Source organism: Protomyctophum bolini, assembly GCF_963924005.1.
Source record: "Protomyctophum bolini genome assembly, chromosome: 1".
NCBI classification, from domain to species: Eukaryota; Metazoa; Chordata; class Actinopteri; order Myctophiformes; family Myctophidae; genus Protomyctophum; species Protomyctophum bolini.
The window spans coordinates 21,608,352-21,630,603 of record NC_137862.1 but is presented as its reverse complement, the minus strand read 5'-3'; the positions used below and the strand labels follow the sequence as shown (position 1 = coordinate 21,630,603).

The following is a 22,252-nucleotide window of genomic DNA, read 5'->3' as shown; positions in this document are numbered from 1 at the left end:
CACACACACACACACACACACACAATAAGGTACAGAGACCCACAAGATATAAACATACCTCCTGGGTCATGGGCTGTGTCACTGTCACCACACACACCACAGCGTTGTGTGTGTGTGTGTGTGTGTGTGTGTGTGTGTGTGTGTGTGTGTGTGTGTGTGTGTGTGTGTGTGTGTGTGTGTGTGTGTGTGTGTGTGTGTGTGTGTGTGTATGCGTGCGTGCATGCTAGCGTGGTCCTCATTAGGGAAGCTAGCTTAAAGCAGCACTATAACCTTTTTAATGAATAAAATGTAATTTTGTCCAAATTGTATGGGGTAGAGTATATTAAGTGGTTGTATGTTGTCTCCCTGCTCTTCTATTGAGACGTTTATATCGTGTCAACGCAAAGGTCATGTCTCACCTAGACATAGGATCTGACACCAATGATTCAATTTGTCCCTGAGAAAACAGACCGGCACTATTAAATCAATGTCAGCACTTGCGCAAGAAACCGGGTTGAAATCCGGCATGTGGAAAGTTACATTGTGCAGCTTTAACTACCTGTCCATCGACCATCTATGCTTTGTTCTCCTTTGATTGTATATGCTTGCGGCATTAGCCCGAAATAACAGATTTTTAGTGGTGTTAGTTAGTTTATTTGTCTCTGTCATTTGTTGTACATACAATATATGTAGGAAAGGGCTGAAGCTGAAGCTTATTATGCCCACCTTATTGACAATTTAATTATTACATAAAAAGGAAAAGAAAAGCCAAAATAAGGAAAACAAGATTCAAGGTTGTTGCACTTCATACAAAAACAATGCTGGACGTTTGATTTTTGACATTTTTTACTTCGTGTGTCGAGGTATAAATCAGGTTTCAACCGTACTGTTCACCGCCGTTTCATTCCCAAATGGAGTGTGAACAAAAGACCGCCATCTTCTATATGGCAGGAAACACATAATGGCCGTGGGTGTGTTCTGAAGGCTGTTTGGATTCGAGGCAGCGCTGGAGGTGTGTTTGCCGGGGCGCCGGTGGGCAAAACTCCTCTGGTTATGGGTCCGCCTCAGGTGCAGGAAGAATCAAGCACTTTATCTTTTGTACAAGATGTGTAATTATTATGGCAGACAAGAGGTGTGGGTTTAAACCGAGTCAATATGTAGATAAGAATTTTATTCATACACACACACACATAGACACACACACACACACACACACACACACACACACACACACACACACACACACATACTCACACACACAGCTGCCTGGGTGGGAAGCCATGCTGCTGCCTGCATGTATGCGGTGAAATGGAGCAGGTTGCCAAATGCCGTTCAGGTAGGGAGGAAGCCTTCTGGGCCCGCAGATATATCGTTACAGCACCTGTTTGGAGAATTTCAATGAGCGCGACGCCGACAATGAGTGAGGAAGACACACTAAAAGGTTTATTTATTCAACACACCCACAAAAAACCGTATTTTTACTAAAGGTGTAATGCTCTTTTTTTATGCCTTTATTGATCGGACAGTAGACTGACAGGAAATGGGGAGAGAGACACTCAGCAAAAGTCGTCGGGACTCGAACCCACGCTACGTTGTCAGGCTTGCATTGCATCCTATAGGGTGCCCGGACCACCACTAATCATCCTATAGGGTGCCCGGACCACCAATAATAAATAGAATTGTTCTGCCCAGCCACCAAGCCCTTAGAATGGCTGGGCAATGTTGAAGCCGTCTCCCCTACTGGTCAAAAGTGGTATGAAGGAATTTGTGACGTATAGACGTGACGCAGAAGGTACCACAAGAACAGCGCGAGGGGTACTATGATAGAAGCCAACCAATCATGTCAACGCTCGAGGGGTACTACCCGGAAGACATTGCCGGCTTCAAAACGCCACTGAGCAACTTCCATTGAAGTAAATATCGGGTGGCGGGGCTATCGCTCCTCAATCCGTTCTCTAGATATAATAAGCCAGCCTCCTACGTGCATCCTGTAGTCTCTGACCCTGCAGCTGACCTATTTGGCTTTATGCTTGGGTTTGACTAATTTACAGTAGGCTTTATGCTGTGGTTTGACTCATATACAGTAGGCTTTATGCTTGGGTTTGACTCATATACAGTAGGCTTTATGCTGTGGTTTGACTCATATATACAGTAGGCTTTATGCTGGGGTTTGACTCATATACAGTAGGCTTTATGCTGGGGTTTGACTCATATACAGTAGGCTACAACACTGAGAGTTGAAACAATGTCTGCTTGATTTTTTTTTTTTAATCAATGTCTCTGTCGTTTTTATCGCTCTTTTTTTTCATTAAAAGGCTAAATAAACCTTGTGGCTCTCTTTGGCTCAACCAGTGGACAACTCACTTTGCTGTCTGACTGCTGTGCCAGCACCACCGTCCACTCTTTCGTAAGAAATGTCTTACAAAACTTTGAATAAATGCTAAATAACCTTTAATTGAAAAGTTATTTGGTTCCCAAAGTGGCTTATTTCTAACTAGCATCAAAAACCATGCCGTAGCCTAGATTCAACTCGCCTCGCTAAGTTTGTTGAATGGGATTCCAACGACGACACTGGGGGTCACGGAATGTTCATAATAAAGCCAGCCTCTTCAAAAGAAGAAACAAAAGATTCTCCAAGTGAAGTTTCAAGCACCTCTTTCTGGGCCATCTATATAAAACATGATGCTCTCCTCGTTTCCCCAGAAGAGGGTAGATTTTAATCAGACCTCCTCTGTGCAGACAGACAGCTCTCCTGCCTCTCTCACTTAGCTGGGGCGTACGGCGCTAGGTGCACAGGGACCTGACAGTGACGGCGGCACTGGAACCGTAGCCTGTGATGGCTAAATGATGTCAAAAACGGCCCCATTTATGTCAATTTGAGATCAAGCGCCAATTCGGAGCGTGAACCTCCACAGTAAACGTGCTCTCTAATCTACCCCCATCTCCATATCCAGCCCCTTGGTGGCTCCCATTTCCTTGGAACTGAAATATGTCACTGCTCGTAGCTTGTGTGAGGATTTACGGAAAGACTGACAGTTTCGGCGTACAGTAGATGTCTGCCGAGTGCTGGGATCGAGTGCTATGCCCTTTTTTCGGTCTCTCGCCTCGTTCTCTAGTCAGCATCTATAAAGTGCCACAATGCCGTACTGTTCGGTATAATGTAATTTTTGCTAGGCCTACTACTCTTCCTAATTAGGTCATTTTGCAGAATGCCATTTCCCTTAGTGTGGTCATTTACGTTCGATTGGCTTTTTTGTTAACTGGTTGATCCTGTTTGGAACAACGACATCAAAGGGTGGAGAATAAAATCTGCCTCATTTGGCAACTTTGTTCTTCCAGCTATACATTGGCTACAACAAAACACCCTGGTGCCTTGATTATTAACTCAGTCACCACTCCTCTCGTTCGACTTGAATTAAAAATTAAAAAGCGGCAGAAATGACAGTGCCACACCATTCAAAGTAAAGTGTGCAAAAACCAACAAGGGCTCATTAGCGGGTAGTTCTGAAGACAAGCATCCTCTGACTTGAGACTCATTACACATCTCACATTTTAACTTTAATTGGGTTCATTTTATATATGAAACGTCTTGAATATTTAATGAAGGGGAAAAAGTTCCACTTTTGATAGTTTTAGGAATTGCCAAAGAAATAATCATAGTCCAGGTTAGTATAGTAATAACTAATAACTAGTAATAGTGGAGTCTCTGCAGATGTAGTTTATCTCCACAGATTGAGCCAAAGAGGGGGAAAAAACGACTCAACGATTCATCACACGCTTTGATTATTGATTGATGTCATGCCGGGAACTTTGTTTGTACTGATTCCTCTGTCGTACGTTTGATTTTAGCCGTTGTATTGCCGTTGTTGTGCAACACATGACCACAGAACAATGGGGTTTTTCTAGTCAACATGAAATGGTAATAATATGAATTCAAACATTAAATGTTGCATTTGTTAACGGTGTTACCAACTTTGTCCATAATAAAGCCCTAGCTAATAAAAATGTTTTCCATGCTTAATAGGAGGGGTTTCAATAGCCCAGCTGCAAGCATTGCAATTAAACAGATTAAAAACAACACCATAGTGTTCCTCCGTATGTCCTCTTACTTGCACACAATCTTTTGTTTCTCAGGCAGGTTGAAAACAGGGTATGGGGGATAAAAAAGAAATAATAAAAAAGAAGAATATGTTCCCAGGCATGAAAGTTTGAAGTTCTTTGTTTGGAAGGGAAGGTTTCCGGGTGCTGCGCACTGTTTAGCTCGGTGACCCTGTGACTGTCTTCTGAGGAATTGTGCGAGCAGCCCCTCCAGAACAGTGCTCCAGGGTCAGCTTTCATCTTTAGCGGTAACCTGTGGACTTTGAAACTCAAGGCGATGGAATTGCAGCTTTGTCAGTACACTTACTAATTAGAAAATTCCTGACCTCGAGCGAGATGTTTTAATTACGTGTTGTGTCAACGAGTTTGCAGATTTAATCCACAGTTGATACACGCTCAAAGTGTGCAAACTGTGTCGCACATCGTAGCAGATCAAGTGGAATGGTGGAGGGTGAAAAAAAGGCTTTTCTTTTCCTCCCTTTACACCGTCTTCACGTGCCCCATATAACCTTTCTTTGTGCCGTGTTTGTTGAACAGCCATCACATGCTCAAGCACCTAAATTAGATAGCGAGTTAATGTCTCATATAGCGGGTATAAAGAAGAAAAAGGCTGGTATGATTTGCCTGGGTTTTGTTTGCGAGGGCTGAACAATGTGACAGCATTGTGCTGCTCGGTGCGAGCCGGTCTGTTGTAGCAGTGTGTGAGTCAGTGCAGGGAAAGGCAGGAAGGGGTTAAACAGAAATTGAGCGGGGATGCTGGGGGCAGCAGTGCTGCAGAGAACATAGCAGTGTTCGTGCGAAGGCAAGTCATTTCCCGAAACACTGCAGACACATGGCCCGCGGCGCTCTAAAACCTTTGGAGACCAAAATGGCTTGCAGGAGTTAGAAGTAATAAGGTGTTTTTTTGCCTTCTCTCTTTCTCCTTGACTGAAAATTCTGCACGGTTGCTATGCATTGCTGCGGAGCCGTGGAGCTGTTTTTATGGTTTATGTGGGCATTAAGATGCTCTGCAACTGGCCATTTCAGAGATTTGTTGTTCTTTAGTTGTGAACCAAATGGAAGTTGTTTGTTTTGAGAGTAATTCCCTCATTTTTTTTGCACCATGATCAGAATGCCCAGCCCTCCCTCCCTCTCTACCGCCTTTGTATTCCTCCCCCACACTGTTTCAGTTCTTTTCCTTTTTGTTGTTCACGGTATGACACGTGAGAAAAAAAAGAAAAAGCACAATTGAGATGAAAAAGGCCAGATTTTTACCCAGCACGGTCCAGCATGCTCCCCGCCTTTTGAAGATCACTTGTGACAACGTCGGGCTATTTGTTTAGGGCGACTCTCCGACAGACAAGGGAGACCCCTGACACAAACAAAGGGCAATCTGTGTCGCTGCCCACGAAAAGATGGTATTATTAGTCCACCCTGTGACCCCACTGGTTATCGGTAGGAAAAAGCTTTCATCCTCTACCCCTGGTTCTGTTAATCTTGGCCGACTTGTCTGCTTCAAAGAGGGGGCCGCTCTGGCATATAATCTGTGTACGTACATCTGCAAATTATTATTCTAATTCTTTATACGTTTATTAGAGCTGAATAAACTCCACATCAAATACATCACATCGGGCGATGTCAGAAAAGCCCGGGGCAAATCAGCCAACATCTGTTAACTCTTTCAAAATGGCCTCATCCAGCATGTCTGTGGGCGTAGAGGAGCGAGGGAAAAGGAGTGAGAGAGAGAGAGAGAGAGAGAGAGAGAGAGATAGAGAGAGAGATGAAGAAGGAGGGAGAGAGAGGCTTTCTGTTGCTGATTAATGGCGGCCATATAGGAGAGGCGTTGCAGGCCGAGCGTGGAGAGGCGAGCCGGGACTGCACTCCCACGGCTGGGCTCCTCGCTGTAAACACTGGAAAAGGGACGACGCAGTCAGCGTTCCCTCAGCGTTCCCCGGCTGAAATGCAGCGTGGAGGAGAACATGTGGGAAAGCTTTGAGTCCTGGCACATGGACAACCAGTCAATCAGGCAGCCAGGCAAGCGTTCGGTCGGTCAGTCGGTCAGTCAGTCAGTCAGTCAGTCAGAGAGGTAGACAAACAAGCGAGCAAGTCAGCCAAGTCACGCAGCTAATCAGTCAATTGTCCAGTCAGAGAGTCAGGCTGTTTGTCAGTCCATCAGTCAGTCGCATGCTATATAATGGTGGCCTTTACAGATGTAGAAATGCATAACCAGCTACAGTACCAGATCTTTTTCAAATAACCTGTCCGCCAGCCATACTGACTGATCATAATACTAATAATAATAATAATAATAATAATAATAATAATAATAATAATAATAATACGTTTTATTTTTAAAGCACTTCACATTTTCACAAATCTCAAAGTGCTACAGGATTGTAATAACATCGGCATAAAACAGCAATAGTTAAATGTAATATACCCAATATATTTTGGTCTAGTCCTTGTTTGGTAAACATTCAAAGACAAACGCTCAACCTCCGTCCTGAGCCAGACTGCAAAAGCAGTAAAATCATGAAACGGAAAAAAGGGCTCGCGACTCGCTTCAGTTTAGATGCTCCAAAACATTAACAGCAGCAAAAACAATGACGTTTCAACCTCGCCATCTTCTTCAGGCCCTTGTTTCCCTCTGGTCTACGCCACAGAAAAAAGCTCATCTCCATTCTCCACACTAAAACGTGTTATTCTTGCCATCCTTATCGCATGATAGGGATGCTGTGGTTAATATTCTGCTGCCACGTGCTTTCACTGATTTACCAGCCAACTTAACTTTCTTTTGCCTAATAGAATTGTACCCTCAAACCATGGTTGGCTACCTGCCACAGTGGCTGATAAAACAGCCAGATTCTTACCAACCACAGTAAAGGATTTGCCAGTATTTAGCCGGTGGTTCACTTCTCAATCGTGGTTTTAGGGTGAAAGGCATTGACCTGGTTATGCTAGTGTCTTCACCTCTTTGTTTTGCTTGTCTTTGTCTCCTTCGTTGTACAATCGCTCTGCTCTTTGCCCGAGGTGTAGATGTCAAGATTTTAAAGGGATCTTTCTACATCAAAGTCATGACAACAATACGACAATATTGCATCGTCAACAACTTAAACATCTTTCTTCCACACAAATGCTGTGGAATTAACGCACCTGCTCGCATTCACGCGTGTGCACACACACACACACACACACACACACACACACACACACACACACACACACACACACACACACACTTTTCAATTTTGAGGTACTTTTCTTCTACTCCGCTACATCTCAAATGGAGATATTGTAAGTTTTTTTAGTTATAGTTAATTGTGCATTTTATTATTATTACAAAACACATATTGCTATGTATATATTTCGGCCGTTTTTTGCCCATTTTATACATTTGAAAATTTGCGAAATGGGACATTCTGCATAATTAGTACTTTTGGTACAAAATACTTTATACTTTTTGTAAGTAACTTTTGAATTCCGGAGTGTTTCTAAGTTGCAGTATTGATACTTTCACTATTTCAAATGAGTACTTTTTCCACACACGCACGCACGCACACACACATACACTCACACACTCCCTCTCTCCCTCCCTCTCTCAGCTCTCTCTCTCTCTCTCTCTCTCTCTCTACCTCTCTCTACCTCTCTCTCTCTCTCTCTCTCTCTCTCTCTCTCTCTCTCTCTACCTCTCTCTGCTCTCTATCTCTCTCTCCCTCTCCCTCTCCCTCTCTCTCTCCTCTCTCTCTCTCTCTCCCTCTCCCTCTCCCTCTCCCTCTCCCTCTCCCTCTCCTCTCTCTCTCTCTCTCTATCTCTCTATCTCTCTATCTCTCTATCTCTCTCTCTCTCTCTCTCCTCTCCCTATCTCTCTTTCCCTCTCTCTCCCTCTCTCTATCTCTTCCCCTGCTCTCTCTCTCTGCCTCTAACTCGTCCTCCTGTGAGGAGTGTGGTAGTGCTGATTCAGCGTGCCGGGCCAAGCAGCTCTGTGTGTGCCTGGCAAAGTGTGCCATTAACCCTCCTGCCCTGAGGTGTGACCTGGGCCAAATCCAATATTGGATCCGGCATCAAGGCCCCGGTGCCACTCAGGGTTCAAAAGACGCTGATCAGCAAGAAAAAGGACCCTTCGAACAATGAAGGCGGCTTGAATGTAAATTCCTCAGGACAGCTCGAAGCATCGCTGCTGCCACCGCACAATTAGAGACGGGAGTCAAAAGCGGACCAAGGCACGGGAAGAGAGGAGGGGGGGGGGGGAGGGGTGGGGGGGGGGCATACATTATTAATCAAAAGTGAATTTAGCAAAACGGGGATTAATTTTGGCCTCTGAAGGTGGAGGGAACATTGTTGATTTTCGAATGGGGGGCTGCAAACATGAAAGAGTGACCCGTCAACCCTGCCCCTCTGTGGAAACGGAAACATTCTCTCGTTATCGCTTAAGTATGCTGCAACACAGAAGCAGCAGCCTTAAATACAATAATGTAGATTGGTTTTTCATAAAAGCAGAGGGGGGAAAAAAAGAAGCTTCAGCTGGGCTTCCACTCTGGTTGTATAATAAATGTGGAATAAGAGTAGAGTATGTTATCTACCCTGCCAATATTCTCTTTAGTAAAAATGTGTGTTGCCTCTTGGCTAGTGTAGAGTGTTGAAACTGTGTAGGTGGGGTGGGTGTTGAGTACATTTTATTTGTTGCAATCTCCCCTTGCACTTCAGTGTGCGAAGTGCCTTTGTCACCTCTTCTTGAAGCCGGCTCCGGTTTTGCCAGCAGGGTTCGTGCCTCGTTTTGTCTAACTGTGACACATCCCTGATGGGTGGAGTCAGGGGGTCATCGGGTAGACTATAAAACACCTGGACCCTATAGTGCCTTTTAGAAGCTGACCACATCTAGATTGAATGGCTAAATTGGCATAGAAGTCAATATAAATTCTCGTCTTAAATTAAATCTGTTGGACTTCGTCTGTCTTCTTTTTAACATTCCGGTTTGCAATCTTATTTTTTCCCCAGAATTGCCCATATTCCTCATCCTCATTTATCACAGATTACAATTTCATCACTGATTTGCCCTGAGGGCTTGTTTCCATTGCGGTCCTGTGTATTTAATTCACCAATATATAAAGACATACAATACTATACAAGAAATAATTAATAATAGGAGCAGTAACACGGTATACATTTTCTCTGTAGTCATGATGAGGCAACTCGGCCTGGTGGAAACCTGAGTTCCAAGGAGCACACTTCTCTAGTTTTTTGTTCTGTAGCACTTGCTACAGAACCGTAGGACTTGCACTAGCCTCGACGAGGCGAAGGCTAAATTTATGTAACTTTGATACAGTAGCATTTTATGTAGACATAGCACTCTAGTATACACTAGTTTCATTGTACAGATATTCTACTGTTAGTCAGATTGCTTGCTTATGTTGACTACAGTATGTATTTGATGTATTTCCATGTGTTGTTCTTGCTTACTGTAAACCGCTCTGGATTACGAGTGTCTGCTAAATGCCTGAATTGTAATTGCCTAAATAGTTCTATTATACTGCATGTAGACTATCTTTAACATGAACCACATAGGGCATGCAGCGATGGTAGAGTGGTTGAATGAGAATCTTTCTCCTCCTCTTGGCATCTTGTCAAAGTGCCCTTGGGCAATACACGGAACCCATGTATGGTGAGCAGGTTGGTGCCCTGTGTGGCTGCTGGTGTGTGAATAGGTGTGTATGAATGGGTGGATCATGTAATGCAAATACATAGTTAAAGTTATTTGGAAAAAAGATACAGACAGGCTGGGCATCATGTATCGTAAGGATAAGGCCCCAATTGCAGCTTAGTGTCCATAATAACTTCAAAGTTATTGTCACACCCACGTCAGTGACATCACAAGTTTCTAAGTGTAAAGTAAGTAGGTCGGAGAGGCTTATTGAAGGTATCAGCCAGAACGCAGGAGTCCATCCCCGTTACAAAGTGCTAGTCCCCTGGGAGATGGATTGCCGAGGTGGAGCACCACACCTATCATCAGCTCCCAGTATTTTCCGCACGACTTTCAGGTACCCAAGCCGGTATCAAAGTTTGGGTGAAAAGTTTTTTAGTAGAAGTTCCCAACATTTTGCGCAAAAATAAAGAAAAAAAGTTTCATATGGGTGGAGAATAGAGGAAGAAAAAAGTGCAATTTAAAATCTATAGAATATTATAGATCTATCTGTATTGATCCCGCTGGTAAATTCCGACACCATACAGTAGGAAGCACAGCAGTTAAGTTACAGATAAAGAGTAAAGTACTGTGCAGTCATAGGAACAAAAGATCACAAAAGAAGCACAGTCAATATCAACAAACAAGAAATGATCACATAGTGATATTTGTCAGGTGAAATAAGCACTGTCTCCGTTGTGTTCTCCCACCATATTTTAGTAACGTGTATGTTTGTGTCACAACCTCACGCCTCGCGGCCGTTGTTTGCGTTCGTTTCCGACTTTCTGTGCATGGTTCAATGACTGTGTTTTGTTGTGCATTGTCTGCACTGCGCTGTTTCAGCCGCGTTCGGTTTGAAATTATATCGAGTGACGTTTCGAACATTGCAAACGTGTCAAATAACTGTAGTATGAGCTCTTCCTTCCCCGTCACTCTGTGCATGTGCTCATGCTTCTCTGCTGCGTTGCTCTGCACTGTCGGTCTGCACTCTGCAGCCTGCGTGGCTGCCAGGGATCTTTGCCTCTCCCCTTCCCATTGGCCAAAGGGAGCTTTGCCCTTGCCTTGCCTTGCTGTCCCATTGGCTAGAAGCAGCCAATTACAACTAGGTCCCACAATGGTCGCTTACATTTCATGAGTGTTCATAGGTCAGGTTTCACCTGACAAAAGGGTATACGACAGTACTGAACACTCTAAATAGCCCGCACTATGCAGGACAAAACCTACAGTACGGTAGTACAGTGTCAAAAACAGCATCCCACACTGAGATAGCAAACAGTATAGGCCTACAAACATTATGTGGCCTGTACAGCAGCCTGTAATCACAGTGTCATTACAGAATCTAAGCTCAGCTGTTCACAAGAAAATGCTATGCAATCCGACAGGCGTTACAACATCACAGGAAACACAGATATCGTTACAGTGTCAACAGCATATTCAGAACACTGGCCGTATTACATACTGTTAATTTATACAGACAGACCACATACTCACTCTATGCCAAATATATGAATTACAGTACAAAATAGGAATATAATGAGGCAGAATATGCCCCTCTTGTGCAAGTAGAAACGATTCAACTTGCAATTACAAATTACAATTTAGGCATTTATAGCAGATGCTAGCAGATTAATCCAGAGTGATATACAGTAAACAAGGAAAACATGAGATAATAGTAATAATCTAGTATTCTAGGATTATAGGTAAACCAAGACCCATCATCAGTCTCTAAACAGTATAATAGCAATAATCTGTACATTGAAAGGGAATCTGTATATAGAATGCCAGGTCTACAAATGAACCTGCCCCTGTCTACATAAAAAACGATGGGCTATAACCCATCGTTTTTGTCATTTTTTCATTTTTTTCAAAAACTCAAAAATGATGAAAAACGGCATGCTATAGTATGCCGTACGATATGGGCTATAGCCCATGGTCAAAAATGATGAAAAACGAGGATAAAAAATATATATATATATAAAATACATAACAATACATAACATCTCAATCTAAATTACATTTTAACCCTTGCAAGGTTGTCAAGGCTCGGGCAAGTGCATGCAAGTATATGATTTAGATATATGATAGTGAGAGACATCACTTAGCAGCAGATTCCAAACATGTAAGTGTATACATGTACAGATAATGCCTGTGTGATGCCCTGCGTCGCGACAGGGCTCAGCGCTAACATCGTCTCCTCTCACCTATTCATCTCCTCCCGTCAGCCCTCCCTGTCACTCTCCACTGCTCCCCCCCCCCCCTCTTCTCCTCAGGTTCTATTCATCTCTCTCTCTGTCCCCGGCTCTGAACAAGTCAAATGTCTGAAGAGATGTATGGAAGTATCGCTGCGCTCTCTGTACGATGGATATGTCATATGACATAATGCCCCCGAGCAGCCATCACAGATAAAATGACAGATGCTGTTTTTTGCCTCATGGATCTTTCTCGACAAAGCCAATTTTGAGACTTTCATTTTTGCTCTCTCCCTCTCTCCTTTCTTTTTTATCTTTTCTGTGGCCATGGCCTTAACAGAGCTATTTTACCCCTTTTCATTTAATTTCAGACACAATTACCATGTAATTATGTAATTGCTGTCAACGGGGGGAGTGCGTGGTCGACGACGTCTCACATTCCCTTTTTTTTACCGACTCTCTGCCATCTGCTTTGTTTGGTGTTTTGCTTGTTTACTCTGCCCCTCCCCTTCTACAACATGGCTCTCGGCATGTAGTGGCGGGAGCCCTTGGTCTCCATAGACACAGACAACAACAGGCTGGTGTTTGGGTTGCTGGCATGCCATACATAGAGGGCATATGAAGACACAGGGAAGGGGGAGATGAGAGAGAGAGAGGGGGGAGAATTAAGTGAAGTCAGCTTGGCTCCCTGGCAGAAGCCTGACCTTTCTCCCTGTATTTGGATCACTTACCCAGCCTGCGCCCTGTCCCCCTGTGGGAATGAGGCATTATGGGTAGCTACAGTCCCCCCCCTCCTCACCACCAATGCCACCACAGCCACAGTCGCTGCACCACCTCTGCAACCTACCGCCAGCGGGGCCAGAGAGAGCCCAGTGTCGTCCGCCCAGGTGGATAGACGGATGGATGCGACCGGTGACGTCTGGTGGCTCTGACGCCCGAGCGGGAAGCGACGTGATTGGCAGTAATTGGCATGGCAGCGGGCAGGCCCATCTTTCACATGTGGTCAGCCAAGATTGGCCTGATTAGGCAGAGTCACTCGCCCCCTCAGTGAGGGAGAGGACCGGGTGGATGGGTGCCCGCCCCAGGGTGCAGATGCTGTTCCGCGTGCAACCCCTCAGCCCTTCAGCCCTCCTCCCCGTCTGTCAACATCAATGGGCAGAGGAGAGACAGGAGATGGAGTGGTTGGCTGTGAGAGAGAGGCCACAATTTACTCTCCTAAACATGCTGAGAGGTCGCAGAGTGTGTTTGGAGAATTTGAGGTTAGGTGGTGTCATGGAGTTGTGCATTACAAAGCCAAGCATATAGCATATACGCTGGGGGTGAGCTGGAGGGACTCTGTTTGGATCCTGTAAATTCATATGCCGTCGACGCGTATGTTAGCAATTAGGACCCCCGTCTGTACTTTGTGTGTTTATAGACCGGTGCAATCAATGTAATTGTGAGACAGGGTGTTCCCGAAGCAAAAGCGCCTGCCTTTGTGTTTCTCTCCATTGCCCGGGTTCAAGTGTGGGCACTGGCTGTATCATGGAGCTTTTCTTCTCCCGGTGTTTCTCATTTCCAAATGTAAATGCCTCCCCCTTCCTGATTTCTATCGAGCCTGCTGTGTATACATTCGGGTTTTTTATCTTTTCATTTTTCCTGGATTGAATACAGAACAACAAGGGTTTCATTTCAGACTAAGCCGTCAGCTCAGATCTATGTCAGCCTGACTCTTGTTTATTTTGAGAGAAAGATCTGTTCATATACCATGCCAATATAAAGAGCCATAAAACACACTTAAGTAAATGATGATTTCCCTGCAGTCGGAGCACATTGGTGCTGCTCTCCACTCGGCCCCTGCGTTCAACTAGTATAGACGCTAATAAAATAATTATATTTTTCCCTCGACGGCACCTGAAGACCTGGACGTTATTAGTCTTTTCATCTCATTCTCTCGTTGCTGACTCCGTGTGAAGTTTCCTTCGGTTAAATGAAGGCGTGGAGTTGCTTAAAAAGGCAGTGCAGTATTCCATGGGTACCGTACCGTTTAACAAAACATTGAATTACTTATACTTGTGATTTATACCTTTTGGATGGGCTGGGACAGTGGTAATCAAATATTAAAATTTCAAGGATCTGAAGGATGACAGTGTACAAATGGACACTAACAGGTCCATTTGGTTCCATTTGTACGCGTCAGAGTTCTCAAAGAACCTTGAGAGTCCCTGGAGCTCACTTTGGCTCCTTTTCCACCAGGGTTGAACCGGTTCCGTTCTTTTTTCCTGCCTAACTTTGAACCAAATTAATTGGTTCAGATCCCTAAAAGTTGGGTCGGAACTGGAATACTTCTTGCCTTTAATCCATCCATCCATCCATCCATCCATTTTAAACGGCTTATCCGTAGGCGGGTACAACAGCTCCACCAGAGAGCTCCAGACTTCCCTCTCCAGAGCAACATTAGTAACTTCCTCCTAGGGGATCCTGAGGCGTTCCAAGCCCAGAGTGGCGATGTAATTCCGCCATCTGGTCCTTGGTCTGCCCTGGGGTCTCCTCTCAGTGGTACATGCATCGAAACCTCCCTAGACGCTCGAGAGGCATCCTAACCAGATGCCCAAACCACCTAAGCTGGCTCCTTTCCAGGCAAGGGAAGCAGTGACTCTATTCTGATGTTCTACTCTCTCACGTGACTGAACTTCTCACCCTATCTCTAAGGGAGATGCCAGCCACCCGTCTGAAAAAACTAATTTCGGCCGCTTGTATTCACAACCTTATTCTTTCGGTCATGACCCACACTTCATGACCATAGGTGAGAGTAGGTCGAAGTGTCCTTGGGCAAGACACTGAACCCCAAATTGCTCCCGATGTGCTGGTTGGTACCTTGCATTGCTTCTGCCAAAATCGGTGTATGAATGGGTGAATGTAATGCACAATATATGTAAAGCGCCACCATTTACCATTTACGTTTGTTGCAAAAGCTTGTATAGGACCACACAGAAGAAATCTCTTTACCTGTACCTGTACCTTTTGTGGTAAAAGCACTTAAACTTTCTTTCTTTTCCTGCCTTGATCTCCTTAGCTCACTTCTTCCCTTTCTTTAAATTTCCTGGGAGAATGATACGATGGGAACTATGCACAAAAACAAATATTTCACCCAATTTTACCTGTAAAACTGTGACAATAAAGCTGCAAACGCATTTGGCGTTGAATAACAGCGGCCCTTCAGTCCCTAGATCATACAGCTGTGATTCACCTTCCTGCTCGTGTTTTGGGATTTGGGCCAGCAAAATGTCAAATATTAATCATCCTTTTGTTACCTCGTGCTCACGGTGGGCTCACACCAGCTCACACCAGCATGCAGTTACATCTTGTTTGCGGTTGCCAAGTTGTTCTACCACCTTGTCAGCGGGTCGACCTGCCTTCACTTTGATGTTGTAACCTTTACAGTGGTTCAGTTTGAGTCTGGTTTTAGTTGACTAAATATAAGATTTTAGTCAACTAAATCTAGAGTTGATTTAGTCGACTGAAATGTATGTTGGCAGGCCTAGATGACATCTTAATTCCTCTGACTGCATCAAATGGGGGCAAATCAAACCTCGAAATTCAAAATGTTGAGAGAACCACTGGCTAAACCTCTGTGCTCAGCATAAGAGAAATGTTTTCTCCTCATATCTTCCTTCCTGTGCGTGCGTGCGTGTGTCTGTGTGTGTGTGTGTGTGTGTGTGTGTGTGTGTGTGTGTGTGTGTGTGTGTGTGTGTGTGTGTGTGTATCTGTCTGTCTGTGTGTGTGTGTGTGTGTGTGTGTGTGTGTGTGTGTGTGTGTGTGTGTGTGTGTGTGTGTGTGTGTGTGTGTGTGTGTATGCGTGTGCAGGTTTCAGGCACCATGGTGAGTTCTCCATCTAGCTCGTCCAGCCCGTCCGCATCCGCCTCGCGCCATGGCCGCCAGCGTATCACCCGCGTCAACCTCAGGGACTTCATCTTCTACATGGAGCAGGAGCGGGAGACGGCCCACTCGCTCCTGCTGTACCGCGCCCTGCTCAAGTAGCTTCGCCTCAACCTGCTCCTCCTCCCCGCCACGTGCCTTCAGATAGGCTCTATGCACAGCAGCCACATTGGAAAGTCATTGAGCATATCTTCCTTACTTCCTTCAGGTGTTACCACTCATACTAATGAAGGCTAGCTGTTCCATTTCTGGTCAAACAGATCCAGGGTGCTGACGGTGGCACGGTGGCTCACTGGAAACGCTCTGCTACACTACGGGTGTGTAACTATGAGAGTGTATGTATTTGCACATTAGTTACTTATGGAGGGCTTTGCAATGAAACAACTTCAACAAGTATGAGAACCACTGTGCTTTAAATTGAGCCTTTATTAGTATAATAGGTAAGACCTGTGAAGGAAATAGGGAAGAGGCTCAATTTATTTCCAATATGGCTGCTGTGCATAGAGCCTATTCGGGTCTAATGTATCAACTCAGTGTCTCCATGTGTACTGTGGTGACGTTCCATGTAGCTTTTGATGAGAAGAAGAGAAGTGTGAGAGAGAATAAGGGACGGGGAAAAAATGAAAGAAAAACTCACAAAAATAAATGTAATTGTTGCGTGTTATCTGTTTTAGCTTCACGATGGATATGTGTACATATAGGTCACTGATATTCAACCATGCAAGTTCTTATTTGTGTCGTAGTGTGGGGAGTTTGAAGTTAAGGAGCGAAAGTGTGTCTTCATGTCAAAGGACTTGAGCCAGTAATGTTGGGTAGAGAGGTGTTCGAGGCAGTAGCTCGAATAACCCCATCAGCTCAAAATGAGGAAACCTGTTCACCCCTTGATACAGCCTATGATATCCTTATTTGTTGAACGCCGTTCAATGGATGCATTTAATATTGAAACCTGACCAATTAAGAGACGTTTGATTTGAAATGTCTCTGATTCTCCACAACTGCATCACATAACTAACTTCCACTTATCTTACTCTCCAATGCCTGATTTATATTTGGTTTATTACGCGCCAGTGTTACACATCAAAGAAATTGAAGACCTACAAGCTCATAATAACGCATGTGACAAAAACATATATGCATTTTCTTTTCTTTTTTCGGTGCATGACACTTCCATACAACCAAGTATAAATCAGGGGTAAAAGTGTAAATAGTTTAATTGAATTATTTTAAAACGCATGTATTATAGTTTTTTAATCACATGTAAGCTTTGTAAGAAAGAAAAAGAAAGAAAGAATTAAAGAAAAAGGTGTCTATATTAAGAAATCAGACTTTTTTGTAAAAGTTCTTCAAAGTCATTCGAGTCAAAATAAGATTCTAATCCTTTTAAATACATTTTTGTTTTACCTGCAAGGTAGAGATTCCATCTCAACCCGCTGGAGGAGTCATTGCTCAGTCATTGCCCGTGCTCAGTTATGGAAGAAGTAGAAATAATTACAAGTACAAGTTCGCTATTCAAAATTTACTTTAGAGTAAAAGTACAAAAGTATTTGCATCAAAAACTAAAAGTACTCATTCTGCACTCATAGATTGGAATTTTTCAAATTTCCAAATTATAGTGATTTTGTAATAATCAAAATATACAAAAGTAATTACCGGTAGTAACTATAGGGGTTTTCAAATATTATAGTGCAGTAAAAGTATAATATTTACCTTTGAGATCTAGTGGAGCAGAAGTAAAATAATTGAAAATTGTAGTACTGCATTTTACGAAAGTAAAAATACCTAAAAATTGTACTTAAGTGCAGTACTTGAGTAAATGTACGTACTTACTTTCCACCACTGACCATGCTACCACAATTTGTTTTTAAATGTTCTTTTTTATTTTTTTATCTTTCTGTTTAGTATTTTCTGATTTTTGCATCTACTTCCTTATATCCTTTTTAGTTACATACACTCATACAGTACCTTTTTGAACCTTTCCAAACAGAGATATTATCAACCATGGTCCCCTACTAGTGCAATGCATTTATTAAAATGACAAATAACATGCACATATGTATTAAATCAAATTGAACCAGTTTAAGTTAAGCTGTTGGTTTACACAGCTACAGGTAGCCAGGAAGACGCCATAGACTGGCACCCAGAGTACGCAGGTGAAATAGGCTCACTCTCCCTCCCTTATCAAGCTGTGTTATTGCTTATCTTACATTGTCATATAATAACCTGCTTCCCTCTCTCACTCTGCCTTTATATCCCCCTCTCTCTCTTTCCCTCTTACTGATTTAGCTCTGGTCTGAAACCAAACCATTGCTTTAACATCAATTTGCGCTGATGTCAACCGTTACTTAACAATGCAGATTTGCACTTTTACCTACATAATGACATGGTTGTCATTATGTAGGTAAAATAGGGTAAAATCCCTCCCCCACTCTCCATGTCCCGCTGATCAAAATCGGGGCTGACAACACACACAACAGAAACCATTGCCCAACAACATTGATTTGCTCTGAAGTCGGGCATGTCCATAAATGGGCATATTGCATGTTCATAATATGATCATATTTATCCAGACAGCATGCATGTCCATTTTTGGGGGCCGCCCACTCCGTTCTTTGGTTGAGAAATGAAATCTTTTTTACAGAAATTGTACGATGTTACCAATGGCAACCCCTAATCCCTACCTAAGGACTACCAAAATGATCAATATTGAAAATGTAAGACTATGGCACTTTTTCAAAGAAAGTACAAAACAACTGGTTGACAAAATAACTTAGTGACAGAAAAGTATTAATTTCAGATGTTTTGTTTTTGTTTGTTTTATTGTTTTTCACTCATGAATAGATCACCACAAAATGCCAGATCTGAGTGAGCTTGTAGATCTGCTGTTTTTATGCAGCGTGCAGCGAAGTACCAATTAGCCCTTTTATTCCTTTGTCTTAGTTGTGTCCATCATTGCAGCATCTCCTGTTTTGACCAATCGCAATGGCTTCTCTGGTCCTTTTATTATTATCTTTTAATCCTCGTTCTTTGTTTAATCCTTGTTTTGTTTAGTTAAAACTGAATACAGCTATTGTAATTTATTTAAAAATTGGAAACACTTTAAACGAAAATGAATGTGCATTATGGCATTTTGACGTATACTGCATATGTATGTGTATATGTGTTTTAACATCTTAACCTGACAACTAAAAGCTGTCACTAATGTACCAGATCCCGTTGTCTCCTATAAAGTATTAAACAGCGTTGTGAATCGCTGTAAAAAAAAAAGCACTTATTATTTTTAAATTAATAATATATTTTCCTCCTTAAGGAGCATTCTATGTATCAATTGGCATTTATTCTTATTACATGTCATGCAAATTAATTTGATTTCAAAGTAGACTACCACTAGGATAAAAAAGGCACTTCTTCTTTTTAAATTAATAATATTTTTTCCTCCTTGCATTCTATGTAGCAATTGGCATTTATTCTTATTACATGTCATGCAAATTAATTTGATTTCAAAGTAGACTACCACTAGGATAAAAGTGGCACAGAAGCACAACAGTTTGTAGTAAAGTGATTTCAAATGGTTTTTGTATTGTTGTTTTTTTAACAACGCTTTGTATGATTTTAGTTTTTGTTCTGTTGGTGACACACAGGCGGCCCTTATACTGCTACAGCTTTTTAGCCAAAATGCTAGGAACAATATTACACTTGTACACAGTGGGGGGGGGGGGGGTATTCATGTTTTAAATGTAAGGATAATTTGTAAATATTGTCTACAAGAACCATGTGTTTATTAGAACTACGTTATTTTTGGTAAACTTGTACATATCTTGGAAAATTTCTTGTTTGTGTGAAGAAAAAAAACATACTTCTGTATTTGTACCTATTTTGTAATGGAATAAATAAGCTGTTTACTAAACTGAACAGATGCTGACTTATATCCTTAATTATTTACTCTCCCGTAGACCTACTGTAGCAATATAATATAATAATTAACAATGGTAAGACCAGTATCATTGCTAAGCATACATTATTTTATGTAATTAAAATATTCAAACATACAAAACATTGTATGGCGTTTTTGGAAGAATTTTGATAACAAATAAAATCGAAGAATCATCAGTTTTAGCGAGAATCAAATTAACACATTTATCCTACTTAATTTCCATTTGCTAACATTAACACATGCTAAGTAGCCTATACAAACCAAGCTGAACGCTGCTACTGAAGTCCCCTTAGGATCCTGCTGCTAATTAAGCAGCATGTCTCTTGAAAAAGACCAAACCGTTTAACTCTGTATAATAAAATATTAGGGTTTGGGAGCATACTGTATTGGTTTTGGTTTTTTGTCTTTGATATTGGCCCAGTATTTGTTAGTCCCTTTGGAGTGTAGAAGGATGTAGCCGGTTTCACAGTTTAACTCTAAGGACATTGAGAGTTCAAGCTTTGATTCAATCAGTAGTTCTCCATTTTATTTCATCTCAAGGACCCCCACAATTTTATTTATTTGGCCGCGGACTCCCATCTGAAAAGGTTTTGTGCCAGAGACCCCCTACAAGAGAAGATTTACACCATTTCTTATAGTGCAAAGTGACCCTCTGTGAGCTTGTAGATCTACTGTTTTAGCCAACATATAAATTGATAAATGTATTAGGCCAGTGATACTCAACCTCAAGCCCGCGGGCCACATCAGGCCCGCGGGACCATTATGACTGGCCCACCAATGAAAATCTAAAAAAAAGATGAAAAAAAAATCTGGAAAATGAAATAAAAATAAATAAATCTGAATGAAGTTATCTTTAATTACATTATTATAAGTAATACTATTAGAGTTGTACTATTACTCGAACGAAAATAAAAGCTTGGGGGGGGGGGAGATGCAATGCAAATGAAAGACATATACTGTGTATCCCTATTCCCTGACATAATTTTAAAACGGACAGAATTCTATTTTATTTGAATGATGAAACCCAGCTGCCATTAATAGTTGGAAATGGAAATGGAAATTGCGGAAATTGTAATTGCGGAAATGGTGGAAATGGAAATTGCGGAAATGCGGAAATGGAAATTGCGGAAATTGCGGAAATGGTAATTGCGGAAATGGTGGAAATGGAAATTGAGGAAATTGAGGAAATGGAAATTGCGGAAATTGCGGAAATTGCGGAAATGTTAATTGCGGAAATTGCGGAAATTGCAATTCAATGTTATCGAAATTAAAGCACCGTGTACAGTGAAAGGTCTCCGACATACACCAAGACATAATAGATTGTGAGATAGTTTGTGATTTAAGTGTCATCGATGTACAGAAAGAATTGTCAGGTGCATTGTGAGAATTATAAATCATACTATTCTTTTTTTAATGATAATATAATAAGTGGTTCTCAAACCTTTCCATATCAAAGAGTCCCAAGTTGATAGGTAGTAATAGGCAGTGGATCCACCATTTAATAGTGCCAGGCCATACATTAGACCCCCATAAGAGAAAGCTGTTAGTAGAGAATTCTACCCCTTGGGGGTCTTCATAGTTACTACAGGCGGGCCGCCAGATTTTGTGTGATAGGGTGTTTTTTTCCATTTCATTAACCACTTTAACCTTATAGCGTCCATTCCCTATAAACATAAAAATAGCACCAAGTACAGAGTGAAAGGTCAAGTTCACTAAGTATTGAGGCTTTAAGTGGTTAAAGATCTGACAACACACGTTAACATGAATTCAACATGACATGACGGGTCGTCAAACAAGTCTACTATGAAGTCATCTATGAAAAGGTTTAATCTGCAACACAATTTCATAGTGGTCGTCCCTCGCTGCTTCATTTCTCTTTCAAGCTACAGTGGTAAGAGGACAATGTACTAATAACTACACTTTACTAATAACTACACTGTACAGCAGCTTCTGTTTGACCAACATTGCCAGCTGGCTTTGGGAAGTGACTGTGTGGAAGTGTTTGTTCATGGACAGTGTTTATTTTTAGTAGTTATTTTAATGTTTGAAGTTTTCTGTTTATTGATTGGTCACCTCCCCTCAGTGCTGAGTGCTGACACACCTCTCTAGATTGGAGGGTGCCAAGTATAGTAGCGGAGGAGGGGTGTGTTGTCTGTCTGTAGTTAAGAGCAATAATTTCATTGTCTTTTAATCATAATTATGTGTGAGAAAGGTATCTTATATTATGTTGTACAACATCCATCAGTCATAGCAGGCTATGATAATGTGTAGTTGGGTTAACTTAATGACTGTTAATTGATTTCATATCATGTGGTAGGATCCACTCCTTATAAGAGGGAGGCTGCAGAGGCAGTGATTTAGTTGGGCTAGGAACAACAACCTGTAAGCACCTAGCAGAGAGCTACTAGGGCCAGTGTGTAAAGTTGTTACCTGTTTTACAGTTTCTTAATGTTGTTTAATAGTTTTGTTTAAGTGTTTTCT

General features: G+C 42.2%; 1 protein-coding gene across 1 annotated transcript in view; it reads left to right on the top strand.

Annotated features, from left to right (window-relative positions):
• Positions 1 to 17,400, top strand: part of LOC308318850 (transcription initiation factor TFIID subunit 4) — a 118,696-nt gene extending 101,296 nt beyond the window's left edge. The window contains exon 14 of the mRNA XM_080768523.1: positions 15,769 to 17,400. Within this exon, the coding sequence (XP_080624649.1) occupies positions 15,769 to 15,942 (174 nt within the window). The 3' untranslated portion in view covers positions 15,943 to 17,400. The remainder of the gene's footprint in view (positions 1 to 15,768) is intronic.
• Positions 17,401 to 22,252: the final 4,852 nt, after the last annotated feature.